The sequence below is a fragment of the Mastigoproctus giganteus genome, chromosome 3, assembly GCF_048544385.1.
Source record: "Mastigoproctus giganteus isolate SK-2022 chromosome 3, ASM4854438v1, whole genome shotgun sequence".
Lineage (NCBI taxonomy): Eukaryota > Metazoa > Arthropoda > Arachnida > Uropygi > Thelyphonidae > Mastigoproctus > Mastigoproctus giganteus.
In genome coordinates this window covers 2,948,081-2,967,787 of record NC_143577.1, presented here as the reverse complement: position 1 = coordinate 2,967,787, position 19,707 = coordinate 2,948,081, and the positions used below count along the sequence as shown (strand labels likewise).

The following is a 19,707-nucleotide window of genomic DNA, read 5'->3' as shown; positions in this document are numbered from 1 at the left end:
GGCCTGACCATTGCCTTATACAGAGGGACCATCACCTCCTTTTCCCTGCTAGCAAAATTGACAAAACCCATGACCTGCCCTGGCAGCCTGTCTGCATTGCTCAGAAAACTTCATATCTTACTGGACAATTACTCCCAGGTCTTTTTCATTTTCTACCTTTAAGTGTAGTACCACACAGTTGGTATGTTACTCTGGGGTTACTTCAATCCATATGCAGTACTTTGCATTTGTCAAGGTTAAACTTCAGTTGCCACTTCTTAGCCCATCTGCCCAAATTTTCTAGATCCTGTTGCAGTAGCACACTGCCATTACTATCCTTAACAACCCTGCCAACCTTTGTATCATATGCAAACTTCAACAATAAGACTGATATACCTTCATCAATATCATTGATAAATATACAAAACAACAGTGGACCCAACACCAAACCCTGTGGCCTCCACTAATAATATTAGTCCACGAAGAGCAGCACCCGTTGATTACCACCCTCTGTCTTCTCCCACTCAACCATCCTTTTATCCATTGCAGCAACTTACCCTTAATACCATTCTGCTCCAATTTGTACAATAGTCTTCCATGCTCAACAGTGTCAAAAGCTTTCCTGAAATCCAAATATATATCAAAATTATTTTTTGCATCCAGTTCCTTTGTAACCATATCATAATATCCTATCAAATTTGTCAGACAAGACTTCCCCTTAACAAACCCATGCTGTGTCTGAATTATTGCTGCAGTCTTGCCTAGATAATCCTGTAATGCATCTTTAACCAGTGACTCCATTATTTTACCCTGAACAGAAGTTAAACTAACTGGTCTGTAATTACTCGTGTCACCCTTCGATCCCCCTCTGTGAATTGGGGGATATATTTGCACATCAACAGTCCATAGTGACCTCCCCTGAGTCCAAGGATGCTCTCATAATTATGTCTAAGGGTTTGCTTAGTTTCTTTGCAGCCTCCTTTAATATAACTGGATAGATCCCATCCACCCCAGATGCCTTTCTTATGTTTAACTTCAACAATTTCTCCTCCACTTTGCTCTCAGTTATTACAAAATCATTAAGCACCCTGCTGCAATTTGATAACTTTTTGCCATTTTAAACCTTAATAACTCCTGATGTGTGAATGTAGATGCAAAATACCCATTCAGTTTGTTTGTTTGCTCTCTGAGCAGGATCATCAACAGTCGAACCATCGATATTGAGTGGACCAATCAGATTCATCCCCTTCCTTTTAGAGTTTATATAAGTAAAGAAATCCTTGCTGTTTTTCTTAGCATCCTTTGCCAAAGATTTCTCGTAATCTGCCTTTGCCTGCCTAACCTCCTTTGTGGCCTGATTACAGACTAGCTTATATCTGCCTTAGGCTTCTGAGCCGCTTGATAATTTATATGCATCCCATGCATTTTTCTTTTCTGTCACGAGTCTCATTAGTTTTCAAGCAAATGATCAAGCAAAGACATGTTTCCCTGTCTTTGCTTGGTCATTCTTATTCAATGCAATGCTTTGTTGTATTGTGTTGCATTACAATACAATACAATACAACAAAGCATTGTATTGTATTGCATTGAACAAGTTTGATTCCCCATATTTTCCACATTAAATTATTCCCTAGTATTACAAACACCAAATTTAATGTTCATTCATTAAGTTCAATGCGTAGATTTGGAATCTTTTTATCTATCACATTCAACATTACAAATTTTGACAAGGTGCTAATGACAGGAATCAAAACATACTAATGAAACAATACCTAGAAAAAGTTAGGTAGATAGACCAAGAAGTGTCAGTTTATGTTAACATTGATTAATGCAAGGTACTGCATATGGCCCGCAGTAATCCCACAATAAAATACCAATTAGGTATGACACTCAAGGAAGTAGAGAACAGAGAGACCTAGAGGTAACTGTGCTGTTGACATGAAGTTAATTATCTGAGTAGTTCAGACAGGCTGCTAGGACAGCTCACATAGTTCTGTCAATGATATGCTGGAATTTGCCAGCAGGGACAAGGAAGTGATTATTCTCCTTGTCCTTGCTGGCTAAACTGATGATAAGGCCTAATCACTGCCATTGTATAAGACAGTGGTTAGACCCCATCTTCAATATTACATATAGTTCTGGAACTGACATTTTAATTCTGATGTGGCTCTTTTCGAATCGGTGCAGAGAAGGCAAGATGATTAGTCAAGGGCACAAAAAGGAGGGTACGCTTACCATGAAAGACTTCACTTCTGCAAATTGCAGTGCTTGGAAACTAAGTATACTGTGAGGAGACGTGGATGAAGGCTTTAAATCGATTGAGTGAACTAAATAATGATGACATCCCTATTCTTTCTTGGACAACACACCTAAGGGGACATAAATTGAAAAAGGATGGCTGCAGGATAGATGTGCAAAAATTTGCTTTCAGCCATTTCTAGAACACAATCAGTTAGCTTAGGGACTGTGGCTTTTTGAAGCAGTTAATTTTTATCTGCAATAAGGCCTCTGAGGTTGGGATAATCCATACTACCAATTTTAAACACACCACCAACCGTTTATGACTGATTGAATAAAATAAAATAAAATAAAATGATAGAAAAGACTGTAAAATAATATTTACAAAAAACTTTTAATAATTTACAAAAAACTAAACTATAACAAAAGTAAAATAAGTAAATAAGTTATTATAGTTCTGGAACTGACATTTTAATGACCGGGCACATAGATTCTGGGACCGAAAGTGGCTGGAAAGTCTGTGGATTGGGTCCTCTGGTAACAATAGTATAAATAGAGACAGGGGAGTTAGGCTTCACCCCCTTTTTGAGGCGGTGGTTTTGACAAGAGACAAACGTTTTAATTTTCCACGGGTCCAGACCACTTCCGGTTCTGGTACAAGTGAAAGGGATGCTGAGTATGCGCCTGGTCATCCACGTGTGCCGTGAACCTGGTATTTAAGGATGTGTCATTTAAGTCTCACTATTACTGAGGAAGGAGGAAGACACCTCCGAAAGCTCTAGTGTTTTTTATCGTCTTTTTATCGCTTTTATATTTATATTTTAATGCATTTTAACTTATTTACTTATTTTACTTTTGTTATAGTTTAGTTTTTTGTAAATTATTAAAAGTTTTTTGTAAATATTATTTTACAGTCTTTTCTATCATTTTATTTTATTTTATTTTATTCAATCAGTCATAAACGGTTGGTGGTGTGTTTAAAATTGGCAGTTAATTTTTCTTCAAGAAATAATTGAAATACTGTCTTCTGTTTTCTAGGTGCCTCCGTAGCCAGGTGGGAAGGAGCAGCAGTGCGTAGCACACGCTTCTTGATTAAACCGCGGTTCGAGCCCATCACCACCAAATCCGGAGGGTGCAGAAAGGTCAGGGAATGACCACCGCATATTCCCGGAGCAATATGGCCTTAGTTGCTAATGCTCCTAAAAACCAAACAACAACTTCTGTTTTCTGTTATTTCTTTTTTTTCTCATCTGCTTTTATTTGTGATTCCAGAAAATAATTGATTTTTGGAAAAACTACCATCTAGTATTGCGTGGAAGTCGGTATTTTCAATAAATTTAAGGTCCATCTATTCATCCTTCAAATTATTAGAGGGATGGACAGATGAAGTGGAAATTTTATTTTTGTCTGTTATTGTATAAGCTTGCTTCCCTTCACCATTTGCCACTACTAACGCTAATAACAAAGCTAATTGATAACTTGGTTCACCCTGTTGAACCAAATTAGCCTTGTGGAGTCAGAGAGGTAATGTAGATTTAAAGAGGGAGTAGATTAATATATGTAAGAAGTAGATAAAATATAAAACTAAGAGACATTTTATTTTTATATATTTATTATTTTAATTTTATTTTATTTTTTGGCGTGTACTACATTTCAAATTTTTTAAAATTTAAATGTAAAGAGGCTCTAGCAGATGGTAGATTTAGAGTGTATTATAGAACAAATTTATATCTATACATTTGCATTTTATTGTTTAGGAAACAATAAAATTTACTTATTTGATATTTTAGATAATTATTGTCCTCATCCTGGTATCCCAATTAATGGTGCTAAAGTTGGTGGAAGATATAATGAAGGTGATAAGGTTATGTTTAAGTGTGCTCCAGAATTTACACTTACTGGTTCTGAAGAACGGGTCTGTCAAGAAGATAGAACATGGTCAGGTTCAGAAGCATCATGTGTAGGTGAGATAAAATATGATATCTTTTTCACAGTATCCATATTATGAAATACTTTAATATATATTGCTTATTATACACACCTATGAGCAAAAACATTATGACCAGCGAGTTTTTTTTTTTTTTTTATGTGAACCCCAAACACGAGAGGTATTAGAACTTATAGTACTTAGTGCCGTGCTTGGGTTGGAGGTTGAGAAGATGAAAGAAGATATTTGTTGACATTGGACTTGAACTACTGTAGATTGTAATTTTCAGGAAATACGTATGAAAGAAGGTTGTTCCAGAAAACGGCAGTTGAATGAATAAATGAGGAAGATGAAAAGTTGGTTCTGTGGGTTTGAAGTTGGACAGTAAATGGATGTTGGCTGGTGGCGGCACGTGTTCGGACTGTTTTGAAAGAGAGAGCGGGAATTATAGAAGCCAATTCAGAAGAACAGTGCCCATGGAAGTATCTGTAGAAGAGGTATGCAGCAAAAACAGTACATCTATGAGAAAGCAAGTGGAGAGACACTGTTAGAGATGAATTATTAATTAACCTAACTGGCCTCTTCTGAATGGAATCAAGAAGCCTGAGAGAGGTTTTGGGGGCACCACCACAGATGTGGGAACAATATTCCATGGCAGGGCGGATTTGTGATTTATACAGAGTGAGCAGCTGTTTGGAAGAAAAGTAACGTCAAGAGCGAAAGAGAAAACCAAGTTTTTTAGATGCAGAGGAAGCAATATTTGTAATGTGCTTGTGCCAAGAGAGATTAGAAGTCAGGGTAATCCCCAAAAGAGATATATCATTTTGCCTAGAAATCGGAATGTCACTAAAGATAAGCATAGGAGCAGAAGAATCCTTTTTGCGAGATATAAGACAATACTGAGTTTTAGAAGGGTTGAAATCAACTAAGTTGTCTTTGCCCTACTGGAGAATTACCTGAAGACCGGCATTTAAGGAATTGGTAGCAGATTTTCGAGAAGTTGAAGCTGATTGAGCAGGACAAGGTTTCTCAAAATGGAAAGTGGAATGCAATGTGCTATCATCGGCAAAACTATGGATAGGATTTCCAGTCAATGGAAGAAGGTCATTAATATACAAGAGGAAAATAGTGGGGAAAAGAACTGAACCTTGGGGACATCGGCATTAGTGTAGGAGTTAGAAGGCAGAGAGCCATCTACCATCACTCTCAGTGAGCGATCAGAAAGAAAACTGGATAACCAATTACTAAAAACAGTTGGCAAACTATAAGATGGAAGCTTGTTTAGAAGACCTTTATGCCAAACACGATCAAAAACCTTTGAGATGTCAAGAGCAACTACTTGTGTTTCACCGAACCTTTCCATTGAACTAGTCCATAAATGGGTAACATAAGCCAGAATATCACCAGTGGATCGATACTGACGGAATCCATGCTGATGATCGTTGATCAGACAGAAGGTTTCTAGGTAGTTTAAGAGTTGGCAGTTAATTGATTTCTCCATTACTTTAGAAAGAGTAGAAGTATATTGCAATGGGACGATAATTGGATGGGAGGGATTTGTCACCCTTTTTAGGAACTGGCTGGACATGAGCAAATTTCCAAGCAGAAGGAAAAACGCCTTTGGAATAAGAAAGTGAAAAAAGGTGGCAAAGAATAGGAGTAAGTTCAGGAGCACAGGTTTTGAGAACAAGTGGAGAAATATCATCAGGACCTGGAGCTTTCTTAGCATCAAGATTCCTCAAAATCCTTCTGATATCCTTTTGATGGAAGACCAAAGGAGGCATTGAATGGAGCGTGTTGGGAACGGAGGGAGGTGTTTTACCAAGATCATTAATAGATGACTTGGAAGAAAAATGGGATGCTAGCAGGTCAGCTTTATCCTTGGCTGAAGTGACAACAGAACCATCTGGTTTGGACAGAGGTGGGAGCAGAGATGGGCAAAAGTTGCAGCCAATAGCTTTGGCAAGAGACCAGAATGCTCGGCTACCATTAGGGCAAGAAGCAAGTTTTCTACTCTTAGCCTGTTCAAACTCTAGTTTGGACTGATTAATAACTGCTTTACAATTGTTGCGAGCTTTGGTGTAGGCAGAAAATGAAACTGAAGAATTAGAAACAAGCCAATTACGATATGCAACATTCTTCTCTTGAACAGCCTTAGCACATTTATTGGAAAACCAAGATTTGGATAAAGGACAAGATTTTAAAGTGGAGTGTGGGATAAAGGATTCCATTCCTGCAAGAATAATTTCACTGACACGATCTGAGCAAACGTTGACATCAGAAGTTTTGAAACAGTAATCCGACCATGAAAAAGAAGAAAAGAAGTCTCGCAGGTCATTCCATTTTGCATTCTTGTAATGCCAAACAACACGAGGTTGGGAATAGCCATGAGATAAAGATTCCATTGGAGAAGAGACGATCACCAAGTTGTGATCTGAAGTGCCTAAAGGACCTCTCACTTCGACCGTGTACTTAGAAGAGTTGTTTGTGAGAAAAAGATCAAGCGTATTGACTGTATGATTAGGATTGTCCGAAATTCTTGTAGGTAAATGAACAATCTGCGCTAGGTCATTAATAATTGCAAAAGCCTCAGCATCTCGACCTGCTGGGTGGTGTGACTAGAAAACGGAAGCCAGCTGTAGTTGTGAACATTAAAATCACCAAGGAAAATAACTTCACTGTTAGGAAAGTTGGACTGGAGAAAGTCAAGTTGTAAAGAGAGGAAGTCAAAGAGCTCCAAGTGATTAGTGGAGTTAGGAGAACGGTAGAGACAATAGATGAATTTGACACAATGAGGTAGAGAGATTTTAAGCCAGAGAAGATCAAAGAGAGGAGATTCCAAATTGCCAAGTCTCTGACAGAGAATATCAGAATGGACATATGCACAAGTACCACCTTTGAGGCGAAAGGAATCATACAGCGAAAAATTTGGGCATCGGAGATGAGCAGTAGTTGAATCAACCGATAACTGAGATCAGAAAAAGTAATGGGGTTTGGCAGACTGCAAGTGGAAATGGACATCATTGAGATTAGAATTGAGACCACGTATATTTGTGAAATGAATTAGGAAGTGCTTGGGAGGTTTAGATCTTTTCGCAGATAAGCTTGCTCTATTAGTTTGACAATTCGTGGTGTATTCAATAGTAAGAAAAATGGGTGGGACATGCTGTATGAAGTATTGAAATTTTTGTATATGGCGTACACGTGGTAAGAATATACCCAGATCCTTGAAATAACGTGGCCTCGAAAATGCTCTCCTCATACACACTACTTGGACTCCCTCCAGTCACTATCTGGCAGAGTAGAGGTAGCAAGATTATACACTAGCTGATCCGGAAGCCTCCTAGAGAGTTACCAATAGGTTCAGTCCGGTGTACTAACTAGCGGCTGGCCTGCGAACACCGTTTTAGAGCTGTACTCTCGAAATGTAATTAATATTGGATCTCACCACAACGTTCATCATAACCTCAAAAGTCATCAATCATACTGCATGATGGAAGAGATAGGGAAGGGTTGACCGAAACTTAGCTCTAGAGATTAAACATGGGTTCCACTACTTCAAGCCTCCAATATTCAAAGTGGTGGTATTTCGCCGGTTGAGAGAGTCATCTACCACCTAGTACTGCCTGGTAACATAGAGGGGCGGCGTTCCTCCATGAGGTGTGGGCACCACACCTCGACCCTTGCTTACATTGGTTCACACCTGGGTGGTCACCCACCATGTACTTGTGTATGGAGGTTATACCCAGGATTACTAACGGTCCCACAATCGTGAAGGTGTAAGCAGAGGATTTGTCTGTCACAGACCATCCGGACTTCACTGAAATTGGGTCCACTTGACTTGAGTGTCACCCGAATATCAGTTCCATCAGCGTTTGAGACCCCCAGGTAGCAAGTTCAGCTTGTCTGGCATATCTGAGAGAATGTCTGTGACAACCTCAAGGACCAAATGTTGTTATGCAAATCAAAGCAATTGTGGGTGAACTACAGCACGTGCGGGTCAGGACACAGTATAAAAAACACCTGCTACTGAGCTTCGTTAATCAGTGTTATTCTTATTCTTCAGATGGGAAAGGCAGCGGACTTAAGCGGGTTTGACAAAAGCCAAATTGTAATGGCCAGATGACTGGGCCAGAGCATATCCGAAATGGCATGCTGGTTGCGTGCTCACAGTCAGCTGTGGTTTGTACCTACCAAAAGTGGTTTGAGGAGGGGAAACCCACAAACTGTCGGCAAGGTGTTGTATGATCACGACTCGATGCTTGAGGTGAGCGAAGGCTCTCCTGGATAGTACATGGCTACAGAAGGGTGACTGTGGTGCAACTAACCGGTAATTGGAATGCTGGTGACAGGAGTAATGGGTCACAACACACAGTACATCGAACCCTGCTGAAAATGGGGCTGCGTAGCCACAGGCCACTCTGAGTACCCATGCTAACCGCAGTTCACCAGTGACAGTGTCTGTAATGGGCACGCGAGTATTAAAACTGGAGTTTAAGTTATTGGAAGAAGGTCATCTGGTCCAATGAATTGTGTTTCCTGTTGCACTTTTTGGACGCCTGTGTACTTGTGTGTGTTGTTTACCTGGGAAAGTGATGGTGCCTGGATACACCGTGAGATGAAAACAAGCCGGTGGTGGTGGTGGTGGTGTCATGCTTTGGGTGATGTTCTGTTGGGATACCCTGGGTCCAGTCATCCATGTGCTGGGCACTCTGATGTCTACCACCTACCTAAACATCATTGCTGACCAGGTACACCCTTTCATGGCAATGGTCTTCCCCTCTGAAGATGCCGTCTTTCAGCAGGATAATGCACCATGCCACACTGTCCAGATTTTTTGAGACTGGTTTGTGGAACATGAGGAAGCCTTCCAGGTATTGCCCTAGCCTCCAAATTCCCCAAACATCAATTCCATCAAGCATCTGTGGTTTGTGTTGGAACAGCAACTCCTATCTACGGCATCTCAACCATGGATCTTATAGGAGTTAAAGGATCTGCTGGTTACGCGTTGCTACCAGATACCACAAGACACATTTAGAGAGCTTGTAGCATCCATGCAAGGCACGGACACTACAAGATTTCTAAATGGATGCTGTTAGATTGCTGTAACAATTGGAAGCAAAATATAACACAGAGATTATGAGGTTTCTGGTAACTTTCCAGTCACTACTACTCATCATCATATGCAATGGTTCTGGATTGTAATTGATGCTAGTTGGGCACAAAGGTTGCTGGTTGATATACAAGCTGGAGCTATAGTGTGTCATACTTGCTATTTCCTAAATTAACAAATAATATTCTTTTTTCAAATTTGGTGGCCCAATATTATTACTGTATTTATTTCTCATATGTATATTTCAGTTTTCCTTCATCTCATTTCTAGAACACAATCAGTTAGCTTAGGGACTGTGGCTTTTCGAAGCAGTTCATTTTGCTTCAAGAAATAGATGAAATACTGTCTTCTGTTTTCTGTTATTTATTTTTTTCCCCCTCTGCTCTTATTTGTAATAAATCACATTAAATATCCTTTTAACAGTTTTTTGGAATTTTTTACAGCTTTTATATCTTATTAAAGCTTAGCTATATGTAATTTCATCTTCATTAGTTGATTTCATTAGTTGTTAATCCAAATGGATTAACAACTAATGAAATTATGGTAAGATGTACACTTGATATAGATGTAGGAAAGGAAAGGAAAAAACTGACTCGAGTAAATAACACAAAGGTCTTTGAAATACCAGAGAAGGAGAAAAAGCAGTATGTACTGGAACTGAAGAACAAGTTTGAGCTTCTGCAGACTGCTCAGGACCAAGATATCGACGAGGAATATTACAACTTTCTGAAAGTGATAAAGCCCAAGAAACCTATAGGGAAACAGAAATCCAAAGAAGAAAAAATTAGTCAAGAAACACTTGTCATGATGAACCAAAGACGACAAATGAAGAGCAAGAAAAACACTGGTAGGGAGAAAATTGAGTATACTGAGTTATGCAAAGCCATTAGAAAGAGACTCAGAGAGGACATAAGAAGAATTAACACAAGAAAAGTAGAACAAGCATTAAGGGAAAACAAAGGATTTAAATCAGCAGCCATGAGCAGTAATACAGAAAGACAAATGATACTGAAACTGAAGAATAGCAATGGTGTACTTATAAACAGCAGAGAAGGCATAATTCAAATAGCAGAAGACTACTATAGAGAATTATACAAGGAGCGAGGGAATGATACCAGCAGTGGGGAAGATGGATTGCAAAGTAGCAACACATACGACATACCCGATATTCTTCCTGATGAGGTAGAACATGCATTGAAGAAAATGAAGAATCGGAAAGCCCCGGGAGAAGATGAAGTTACTGTAGAGTTGTTAAAATTGGGAGGAAGAGACATAACACAAAAACTGGCAAGGCTCTTCACAAAGTGCATTAGAAAAGGTGTGATGCCTAAGCAGTGGAATAATGCAATCATAGTTTTGTTGCATAAGAAAGGAGATAAATCAGAAATTGGAAATTATAGACCAATTAGCTTGTTATCCCATATCTACAAGTTGTTCACAAGGGTCATTACTAACAGATTAGAAAGAATACTTGATGAGAATCAACCGAAAGAGCAAGCTGGCTTTAGGACAGGATTCTCAACTATGGATCACCTTCACGTAATATCACAGCTAATGGAGAAAGCAAATGAATATAAAACACCATTATGCCTGGCATTTGTGGATTATGAAAAGGCATTTGACTCCATACAGCATAAGGCAATGTTTGGGGCACTGGAAAGACAAGGCATAGATACTCCATATATTATGATTTTGAAGAAAATATATGAGAGTGCTACATCCTTTATTAGACTAGACAAAGACAGTAGGAAATTTAAAATCGAGAAAGGAGTTCGACAAGGAGACACAATATCTCCGAAGCTGTTTACTGCTGCCCTTGAGGAAGCTTTCAGAAGATTAGACTGGTCGCAGAAAGGAGTCAATGTGAACGGAGAGTACCTAAACCATTTACGATTTGCAGATGACATTGTGGTCATAAGCCACGATCCCAAAGAATTAGAGGAAAATCTTAATCAGTTATGCACAGTTAGTAAGGATTTTGGACTAAAGATGAATATGGCTAAAACAAAAGTAATGATGAACAAGTATGCCACGGAAAGGGAAATAATGATTGAAGGAGCAGTAATTGAAAAGGTGGAGTCATATACTTATCTGGGACAAGTTATTAGCTGTAATAATGATAAATGGCTGGAAGTCAAGAGAAGAATAAATTTTGGATGGATAGCATTCAGGAAATATAGCCACATACTGAAGAGCAATATCCCAGTTTGTCTGAAACGTAAAATAATGAATCAATGTATACTCCCCACCATGACTTATGGAAGTGAAACTTGGGCACTCACCAAAAGAATGGAAGAGAAGCTAAGAACTACACAGCGAAGAATGGAACGAATTATATTGGGAATCAGACTGTTAGATAAGAAGAGAAACACATGGATTAGGCAGCAAACTCAAGTAAAGGACATTCTTATCAAAACTAAAGAACTAAAATGGTCTTGGGCAGGACACATAGCTCGAAGACATGATGACAGATGGACTAAGAAAATAACAGAATGGTACCCAAGAGGAGCTAGAAGAAAACCTGGAAGACAAAGGCGGAGATGGATAGATGAAATTCATGAGTTTTTGAGTAGTAAATGGATGGCCAGTGCTCAAAACAGAAGGAACTGGAAAGTTGCTGGAGAGGCCTTCATCCTGCAGTGGATTGAAAATGGCTGATGATGATGATGATGAATTTCATCTTGCTTTAGGCAGGCTGTGGTCCAGTGGTTAGTGGGCACTGCCACAAGAAATAAGATTGCAAATTCAAACCCATATGCATTTTTTTTTTATTTTTATGTAAACCCCAAACATGAAAGGCATTAGAACCTTCGTACCATGCATAGGTTGAAGGTTGAGAACACTATTGCCATGAAAATTGCATGGCCCATTATGAATTGTTGTCAAATAAATATATAAACTCTGCTGGTCTTAACTGTATTGAGAAATACACAAATTTATTTTTTATTGACACACAAATTCTAGTCCCTCTCCCTAGCCTTCAGTAATTCTTGCCAATATTTTTATTTTAAAGTTAGCTTTTCAAGATTAGGCATCCTTAGATGATGTTCCAGCTTTTAAAATATTTTGGATTTAAAAGAGGCATGTGTGGTAGTTTGGAGAAGTACGTTTCAATGAATATTTAACCATATCACAATAATAAACTCATACACCAACCATTTAAATTAAATTAAGAAAATTTTAATACTGTAAAATAAAATATAGTACAAACAATCTATTTACAATAAATATAAAACCTAAACTGGATTAAAATAAATATATAAAACATTTAAAATATATGATGGAATAAAAGCGCTAAAACTGTAGCTTTCAGAAGCATCTGCTTCCTTTCTCAACAGTAAGTTAAAACTTACACAACACATCCTTAAATAGCAGGCTCACGGCACTTCCACACGTGGTTCGACCAGTGCATGGTGTATTAGAACTGGAAATGGCTCAGGAGCGCGGAAAGCAAAACCGTTCATCCGTACTGAGGATCACAGCCTCAACGAGGGGATGCATACGCATACTCCTGCCTCTGTTAATAGTATTATTGTCTGATAAACAGATTCGCAAGCTCTCAAGTCACTTGCGGTTCCAGAACCCATGTGCCTGGTCAATGATGACTGCATCCTCTGGGGAGATCTGGTGCTGGCTTCTCCCTAGGCGGTGATTTAAAGATCGTCTGGGGGGAGCACATGAATGCCATAAAAGCTGCAGATTATGGAAAGTCAGCTGTGGCTGAACATTTTTGGGAGAAGCAGCACCAGATCTCCCCAGAGGATGTGGTCATTGTTGACCGGGCACATGGGTTCTGGAACCGCAAATGGCTCGAGAGCTTGCAAATCTGTTCATCAGACAATAATGCTATATAGAGACAGGGGGTATGCGTATGCATCCCCTCTTTGAGGCTGTGGTCCTCAGTATGGATGAACAGTTTTGCTTTCCATGCTCCCGAGCCATTTCCGGTTCTAATACGCATGGAGTTCCGCCCATGCGCCGGTTGACCCATGTGTGGAAGTGCCTGAGCCTGCTATTTAAGGATTTGTTGTGTAAGTTTTAACTTACTGTTGAGAAAGGAAGCGGATGCTTCCGAAAGCTACAGTTTTAGCGCTTTTATTCTATCATATATTTTAAATGTTTTATATATTTATTTTAATCCAGTTTAGGTTTTATATTTATTGTAAATAGATTGTTTGTACTATATTTTATTTTACAGTATTATTTTATAGTATTAAAATTTTCTTAATTTAATTTAAACGGTTGGTGTATGAGTTTATTATTGTGATATGAGTTTTCCAACCCCAGAGGCCTATTTCAAAATATTAACCAAATGGAACTTATTTACATCTATAAACATACTAAAAGGTAGTGACAGTGTTATAAATTTTTACGGATGTAAATTTCAAATGATTAAATTTGAAAAAATTTAATCATTCTTGTTAAATGTAAAAAAATGACAATAAACAAGATCACAGCACATGCTGTCACACACTGTAATGTAATGTCAGTTTAAAAATGTCTAATATTAGAGAGAGAGAATATCAGTGAATGTACTTTAAAGAAAAAAGACTCACATTAGAGGATAAAAGTCTTTTTTCTTTCAAGCACATTCACTTCTAGAATACAATCACTCCCCATTACCTCATTACCTCATTGTAATTACTTCATTGTAATTATCCCTTAAGAATAATTATAATGAGGTATATGTAATTTTTATCTATTTACGTGACCTGTGGAGAAATTCAGTTGACTTTTTTTTTGCATGTAATAACAAAGATTACTGGCTTTTTTTTTTGCTGCTATTATAATGTCATGCAGTGACATGTACTGGCATTCTCTCTCTCTCTCATTCCCCACTTAAATACATTATAGCCATAGTTGCTGATGCACCAACAAACGGTGCCTCCATAGCCAGGTGGGCAGGAGCAGCAGTGCGTAGCACACGTTTCTTGATTAGACTGGAGTTCGAGCCTGTGACCACCAAATACGGAGGATGCGGAGAGGTCAAGGAATGACCACTGCATATCCCCGGAGCAATATGGTCTTAGTTTCTAATGCTCCTAAAAACCAAAATACCAACAATAACAACAACAGCACTAACAAACCTAAAAACAACAACAACAATAGCTGCTCACTTTCGAATTGGTCATCAGTTCACATGAACACTATATGACCAGCCACATAACTGCAATTTGCAAGCAAGAGCACTTTGTGCTAAGTTATGAAGTTTACTGAATAAACAACAGCACAAAAAGACAGAAATGTCACTGCTTTTTTATATGTATATTCTTAATGACAAATTTGATCATTGATACTAGTACTGGATTGCTTTCTTAATATTTCTGGATTGTAAAATAATGATTGTTTTAAAATTTTCTGGATTATAAAATGTTGGATTCTACTATTGTATCATAGGTTATTATATATTAGTGGTTTCATATCTCCATCTTAATTGGTTCATTTATTTGCAATGATTTCAAATTGAGTGACACAAATCCCAGATATACTTATTTTGCAAAACCTTTTGGGTGATAGAAATAATGTATCAGAAATTTTTGACTGTCTAAATTTAATGAGGTGTATAAGGCCTTAAGTGGTTTGAGCAAACTCAATGCTCATGGGATTTTAGCATTAGCATTAGCAGGGTCATACCTGATGAAAGAAAGCAAGCTTATACAGCATTAGCCAAAAAAAAAAACTTTTCCACTTCACCAATCCATTTGCTCCAAACGTTTGTTCACTTCTTCCTTGGATTTATTTAAGTTATCAACTTCCACAATGGCAGATGGAAGTTTGTTCCAACTACTCACTGGACAAAGGCAAATTTCTGCTCATTAATTCTACAACTGTCTTTCCTCAATTTGTGTTTATGCTCCCTCAGGTTTGTAATCTCAGCAAGAGGAGGAATCCCATCAGGCCTTCTCAAACCATTCAAGGCCTTATTACACCTAAATCAGATCACCTCTCAGATGTCTAATCTCCAGACATTGCAATTTGCAGAATTTCAGCCTATCTTGGTAAGAGCTTCTTTGTTCCAGACATGGAACAAAGGGGGCTCTAGACCTCGTTATTCAGCGAGGGGAATGCCAGAGGTGTATTCAACTCTGGCAGTAAGCTAGAGAATCTTGTAATAACTGAGAGTAAAGTGGAGGAGAAATTGTTGAAGATAGCATTAGCATTAGTAGAGGCATTTGATGCAAGAAAGCAAGCTTATGCAGCATCAGCCAAAAAAAAAAAAAAACCCACTTCCACTTCACCCCTCTGTTCGTTCAAAATACCTGTCCAGCTGAGCCTTAAACTTATTTAGGCTATCAACCTCCACCACAAGGGATGGAAGTCTGTTCCACCAACCAACCACCCGCTGGCTAAAGGCAAATTTCCGCACGTCTATCCTGCATCTGTCTTTCCTCAATTTGAATTTATGCCCTCTCAGGTGATTTTTCTGAGCTAGAGGAAGAATCCCATCAGCATTGAGCACGATTAAACCATTCAAGGCTTTATACACCTCTATCAGATCACCTCGCTGGTGCCTAGTCTCCAGACACTGTAATTTGCAAAACTTAAGCCTTTCTTCGTAAGAGCACCCCTTTGTTCCATTCACTAGTCTTGTTGCCCTTCTCTGTACTCGTTCCAGCAGCTCTACACCCTTCTTGAAATGAGGCCTCCAGACCTGTATACAGTACTCTAGGTGTGGCCTGACCATCGCCTTATACAATGGAATAATCACCTCCTTATCCTTGCTGGAAAAATTCCTGTATATCATTCACAATACTCCATGAGCTACTCTTGCAGCCCGTCTGCACTGCTCAGAGAACTTCATATCTGCCTGCACAACCACCCCCAAGTCCCTTTCATTCTCTACCACTGTCAGTGTAGTACCACAGAGTTGATACGTTGCTCTGGGGTTGCTGTTTCCCATGTGTAGTACTTTACATTTATCAATGTTAAACTTCATTTGCCACCTCTCAGCCCATCTGCTCAACCTTTCCAGATCCTGTTGCAGCAGCATAGTGTCAGTAGTGTCCTTGACAACCCTGCCAACCTTTGTATCATCTGCACTGCTCAGAGAACTTCATATCTGCCTGCACAACCACCCCCAAGTCCCTTTCATTCTCTACCACTGTCAGTGTAGTACCACAGAGTTGATACGTTGCTCTGGGGTTGCTGTTTCCCATGTGTAGTACTTGGACATTAACTTGGACATTAAGCCCGATATACCATCATCAATATCATTTATAAATACAGAAAACAATAATGAACCCAACACTGAGCCCTGAGGGACTCCACTAATAACATCAGTCCACGATGAGCAGTGTCCATTGATTACCACTCTCTGTCTTCTCCCCCTCAACAATCCCTTTATCCATAGCAGCAATTTGCCTCCAATGTCACACTGCTCCAATTTGTGTAGCAGTCTTCCATGTGCAACAGTATCAAAAGCCTTTCTAAGATCCAAGTATATAATATCAAAGTTATTCCCTGCATCCAGTTCTTTTGTGACTGCATCATAGTATCCAATCAAGTTGGTCAGGCAAGACTTCCCCTTAACAAAACCATGCTGTGTCTGAGCTATAACTTAAGTCTTGTCTAAATGATCCTGCAGTGCTTCTTTAACCAGTGCCTCCATTAATTTTCCTGGAACAGAAGTTAAGCTCACAGGTCTATAATTACTTGTGTCAGCCTTTGATCCTCCTTTGTGAATTGGGGTCACATTTGCACATTTCCAGTCTATGGGTACCTCCCCTGAGTCCAAGGAAGCTCTCATAATTATGGCTAAGGGTTTACTTACTTCCTTTGCTGCCTCCTTTAATATAACTGGATAGATCCCATCCACCCCGGGTGCCTTTCTTGTGTTTATCTTCAACAGTTTCTCCTCCACTTTACTCCCAGTTATTTCAAGATTCTGTAGCTTACTGCTAGAGTTGAATACACCTCTGGCATTCCCCTCGCTGAATAACTCCTCATGTGTGAATGTCGATGCAAAATATTCATTTAGTTTGTTAGCTACCTGAGCAGGATCATCAACAGTTGACCCATCAATATCAAGTGGACCAATCTGATTCATCCCCTTCCTTCTAGAGTTTACATAAGTAAAGAACTCTTTGCTGTTTTTCTTTGCATCCCTTGCCAAGGATTTCTCGTAATCTACCTTCGCCTGCCTAACCTCCTTTGTAACTTGGTTGCATATCAACTTGTATCTATCATAGGCTTCTGTGTCATGTGTTAATTTGTATGTATCCCATGCATTTTTCTTCTCTGCCATAAACACAAGAAAGGCACCTGGGGTGGATGGAATCTATCCAGTTATATTAAAGGAGGCAGCAAAGGAAGTAAGCAAACTGTTAGCCATAATTATGAGAGCTTCCTTGGATTCAGGGGGAGGTACCCATGGACTGGAGATGTGCAAATGTGATCCCAATTCACAAAGGAGGATCAAAGGCTGACACAAGTAATTATAGACCTGTGAGTTTAACTTCTGTTCCCGGAAAATTAATGGAGGCACTGGTTAAAGAAGCACTGCAGGATCTTCTAGACAAGACTTCAGTTTTAGCTCAGACACAGCATGGTTTTGTTAAGGGGAAGTCTTGCCTGACCAATTTGATTGGATACTATGATGCAGTCACAAAAGAACTGGATGCAGGGAATAACTTTGATATTATATACTTGGATCTTAGAAAGGATTTTGATACTGTTGCACATGGAAGACTGCTGCACAAATTGGAGCAGTGTGGCATTGGAGGCAAATTGCTGCTATGGATAAAGGGGTGGTTGAGGGGGAGAAGACAGAGAGTGGTAATCAATGGACACTGCTCATCGTGGACTAATGTTCTTAGTGGAGTCCCTCAGGGTTCAGTATTGGGTCCTTTATTGTTTTCTGTATTTATAAATGATATTGATGATGGTATATCAAGCTTAATGTCCAAGTTTGCAGACGATACAAAGGTTGGCAGGGTTGTCAAGGACACTACTGACACTATGCTGCTCCAACAGGATCTGGAAAGGTTGAGCAGATGGGCTGAGAGGTGGCAAATGAAGTTTAACATTTACAAATGTAAAGTACTACATATGGGAAACAGCAACCCCAGAGCAATGTATCAACTCTGTGGTACTACACTGACAGTGCTAGAGAATGAAAGGGAACTGGGGGTGGTTGCGCAGGCAGATATGAAGTTCTCTGAGCAGTGCAGATGGGCTGCAAGAGTAGCTCATGGTGTATTGATATATGATATATAGGAATGATATATAGGAATTTTTCTAGCAGGGATAAGGAGGTGATTATTCCCTTGTATAAGGCAATGGTCAGGCCACACCTAGAGTACTGTATACAGGCCTGGAGACCTCATTTCAAGAAGGATGTAGAACTTCTGGAACGAGTACAGAGAAGGGCAACAAGATTAGTGAATGGAACAAAGGGGTGCTCTTACGAAGAAAGGCTTAAGTTTTGCGAATTACCGAGTCTGGAGACTAGGCAGCAGTGAAGTGTTCTGATAGAGGTGTACAAAGCCTTGAATGGTTTGAGCATGCTCAATGCTGATGGGATTCTTCCTCTTGCTCAGAATAATCACCTGAGAGGGCATAAATTCAAATTGAGGAAAGACAGATGTAGGATAGATGTGCGGAAATTTGCCTTTAGCCAGCGGGCGGTTGGTAGGTGGAACAGACTTCCATCCCTTGTCGTGGAAGTTGATAGCCTAAATAAGTTTAAGGCTCGGCTGGACAGGTATTTCGAATGAACAGAGGGGTGAAGTGGAAGTGGTTATTTTTTATTTATTTATTTTACTTTAATTTTTTTGGCTGATGCTGCATAAGCTTGCGTTCTTGCATCAAATTCCTCTACTAATGCTAATGCTAATGCTATATGCATTACTCAAGGTGTGGCCTGACCATTGCCTTATACAAGGGGATAATCACCTTATTACCCCTGCTAGCAAAATTCCTATATCAATCACAAGACCCCATGACTTGCCAGAGCAGGTCATGGGTTCTTGTGAATGATATAGGAATTATCTGCACTGGTCAGAAAATTTCATATCTGACTGCAAAATTAACCCCAAGTATTTTTCATTCTTCACTACCCATAGGGTAGTACCATACATTTGGTACATTTTTCTGGGGTTCATCATCATCATCATCAGGCATTTTCAATCCACTGCAGGATGAAGGCTTCTCCAGCAGCTTTCCAGTTCCTTCTGTTTTGAGCACTGGCCATCCATTTACTACCCACAAACTCATGAATTTCATCTATCCATCTCCGCCTTTGTCTCCCAGATTTTCTTCTAACTCCTCTTGGATACCATTCTGTTATTTTCTTAGTCCATCTGTCATCGTGTCTTCGAGCTATGTGTCGTGCCCAAGACCATTTTAGTTCTTTAGTTTTTATAAGAATGTCCTCTACTAGAGTTTGCTGCCTAATCCATGTGTTTTTCTTCTTATCTAACAGTCTGATTCCCAATATAATTGGTTCCAT

At 39.3% G+C, this 19,707-nt stretch overlaps 1 protein-coding gene across 1 annotated transcript in view; it reads left to right on the top strand.

Moving 5' to 3' along the window:
- Nucleotides 1–19,707, top strand: part of LOC150087615 (complement factor B-like) — a 286,583-nt gene that overhangs the window by 89,367 nt on the left and 177,509 nt on the right. The window contains exon 8 of the mRNA XM_090369826.1: nt 4,008–4,181. Within this exon, the coding sequence (XP_090225952.1) occupies nt 4,008–4,181 (174 nt within the window). The remainder of the gene's footprint in view (nt 1–4,007; nt 4,182–19,707) is intronic.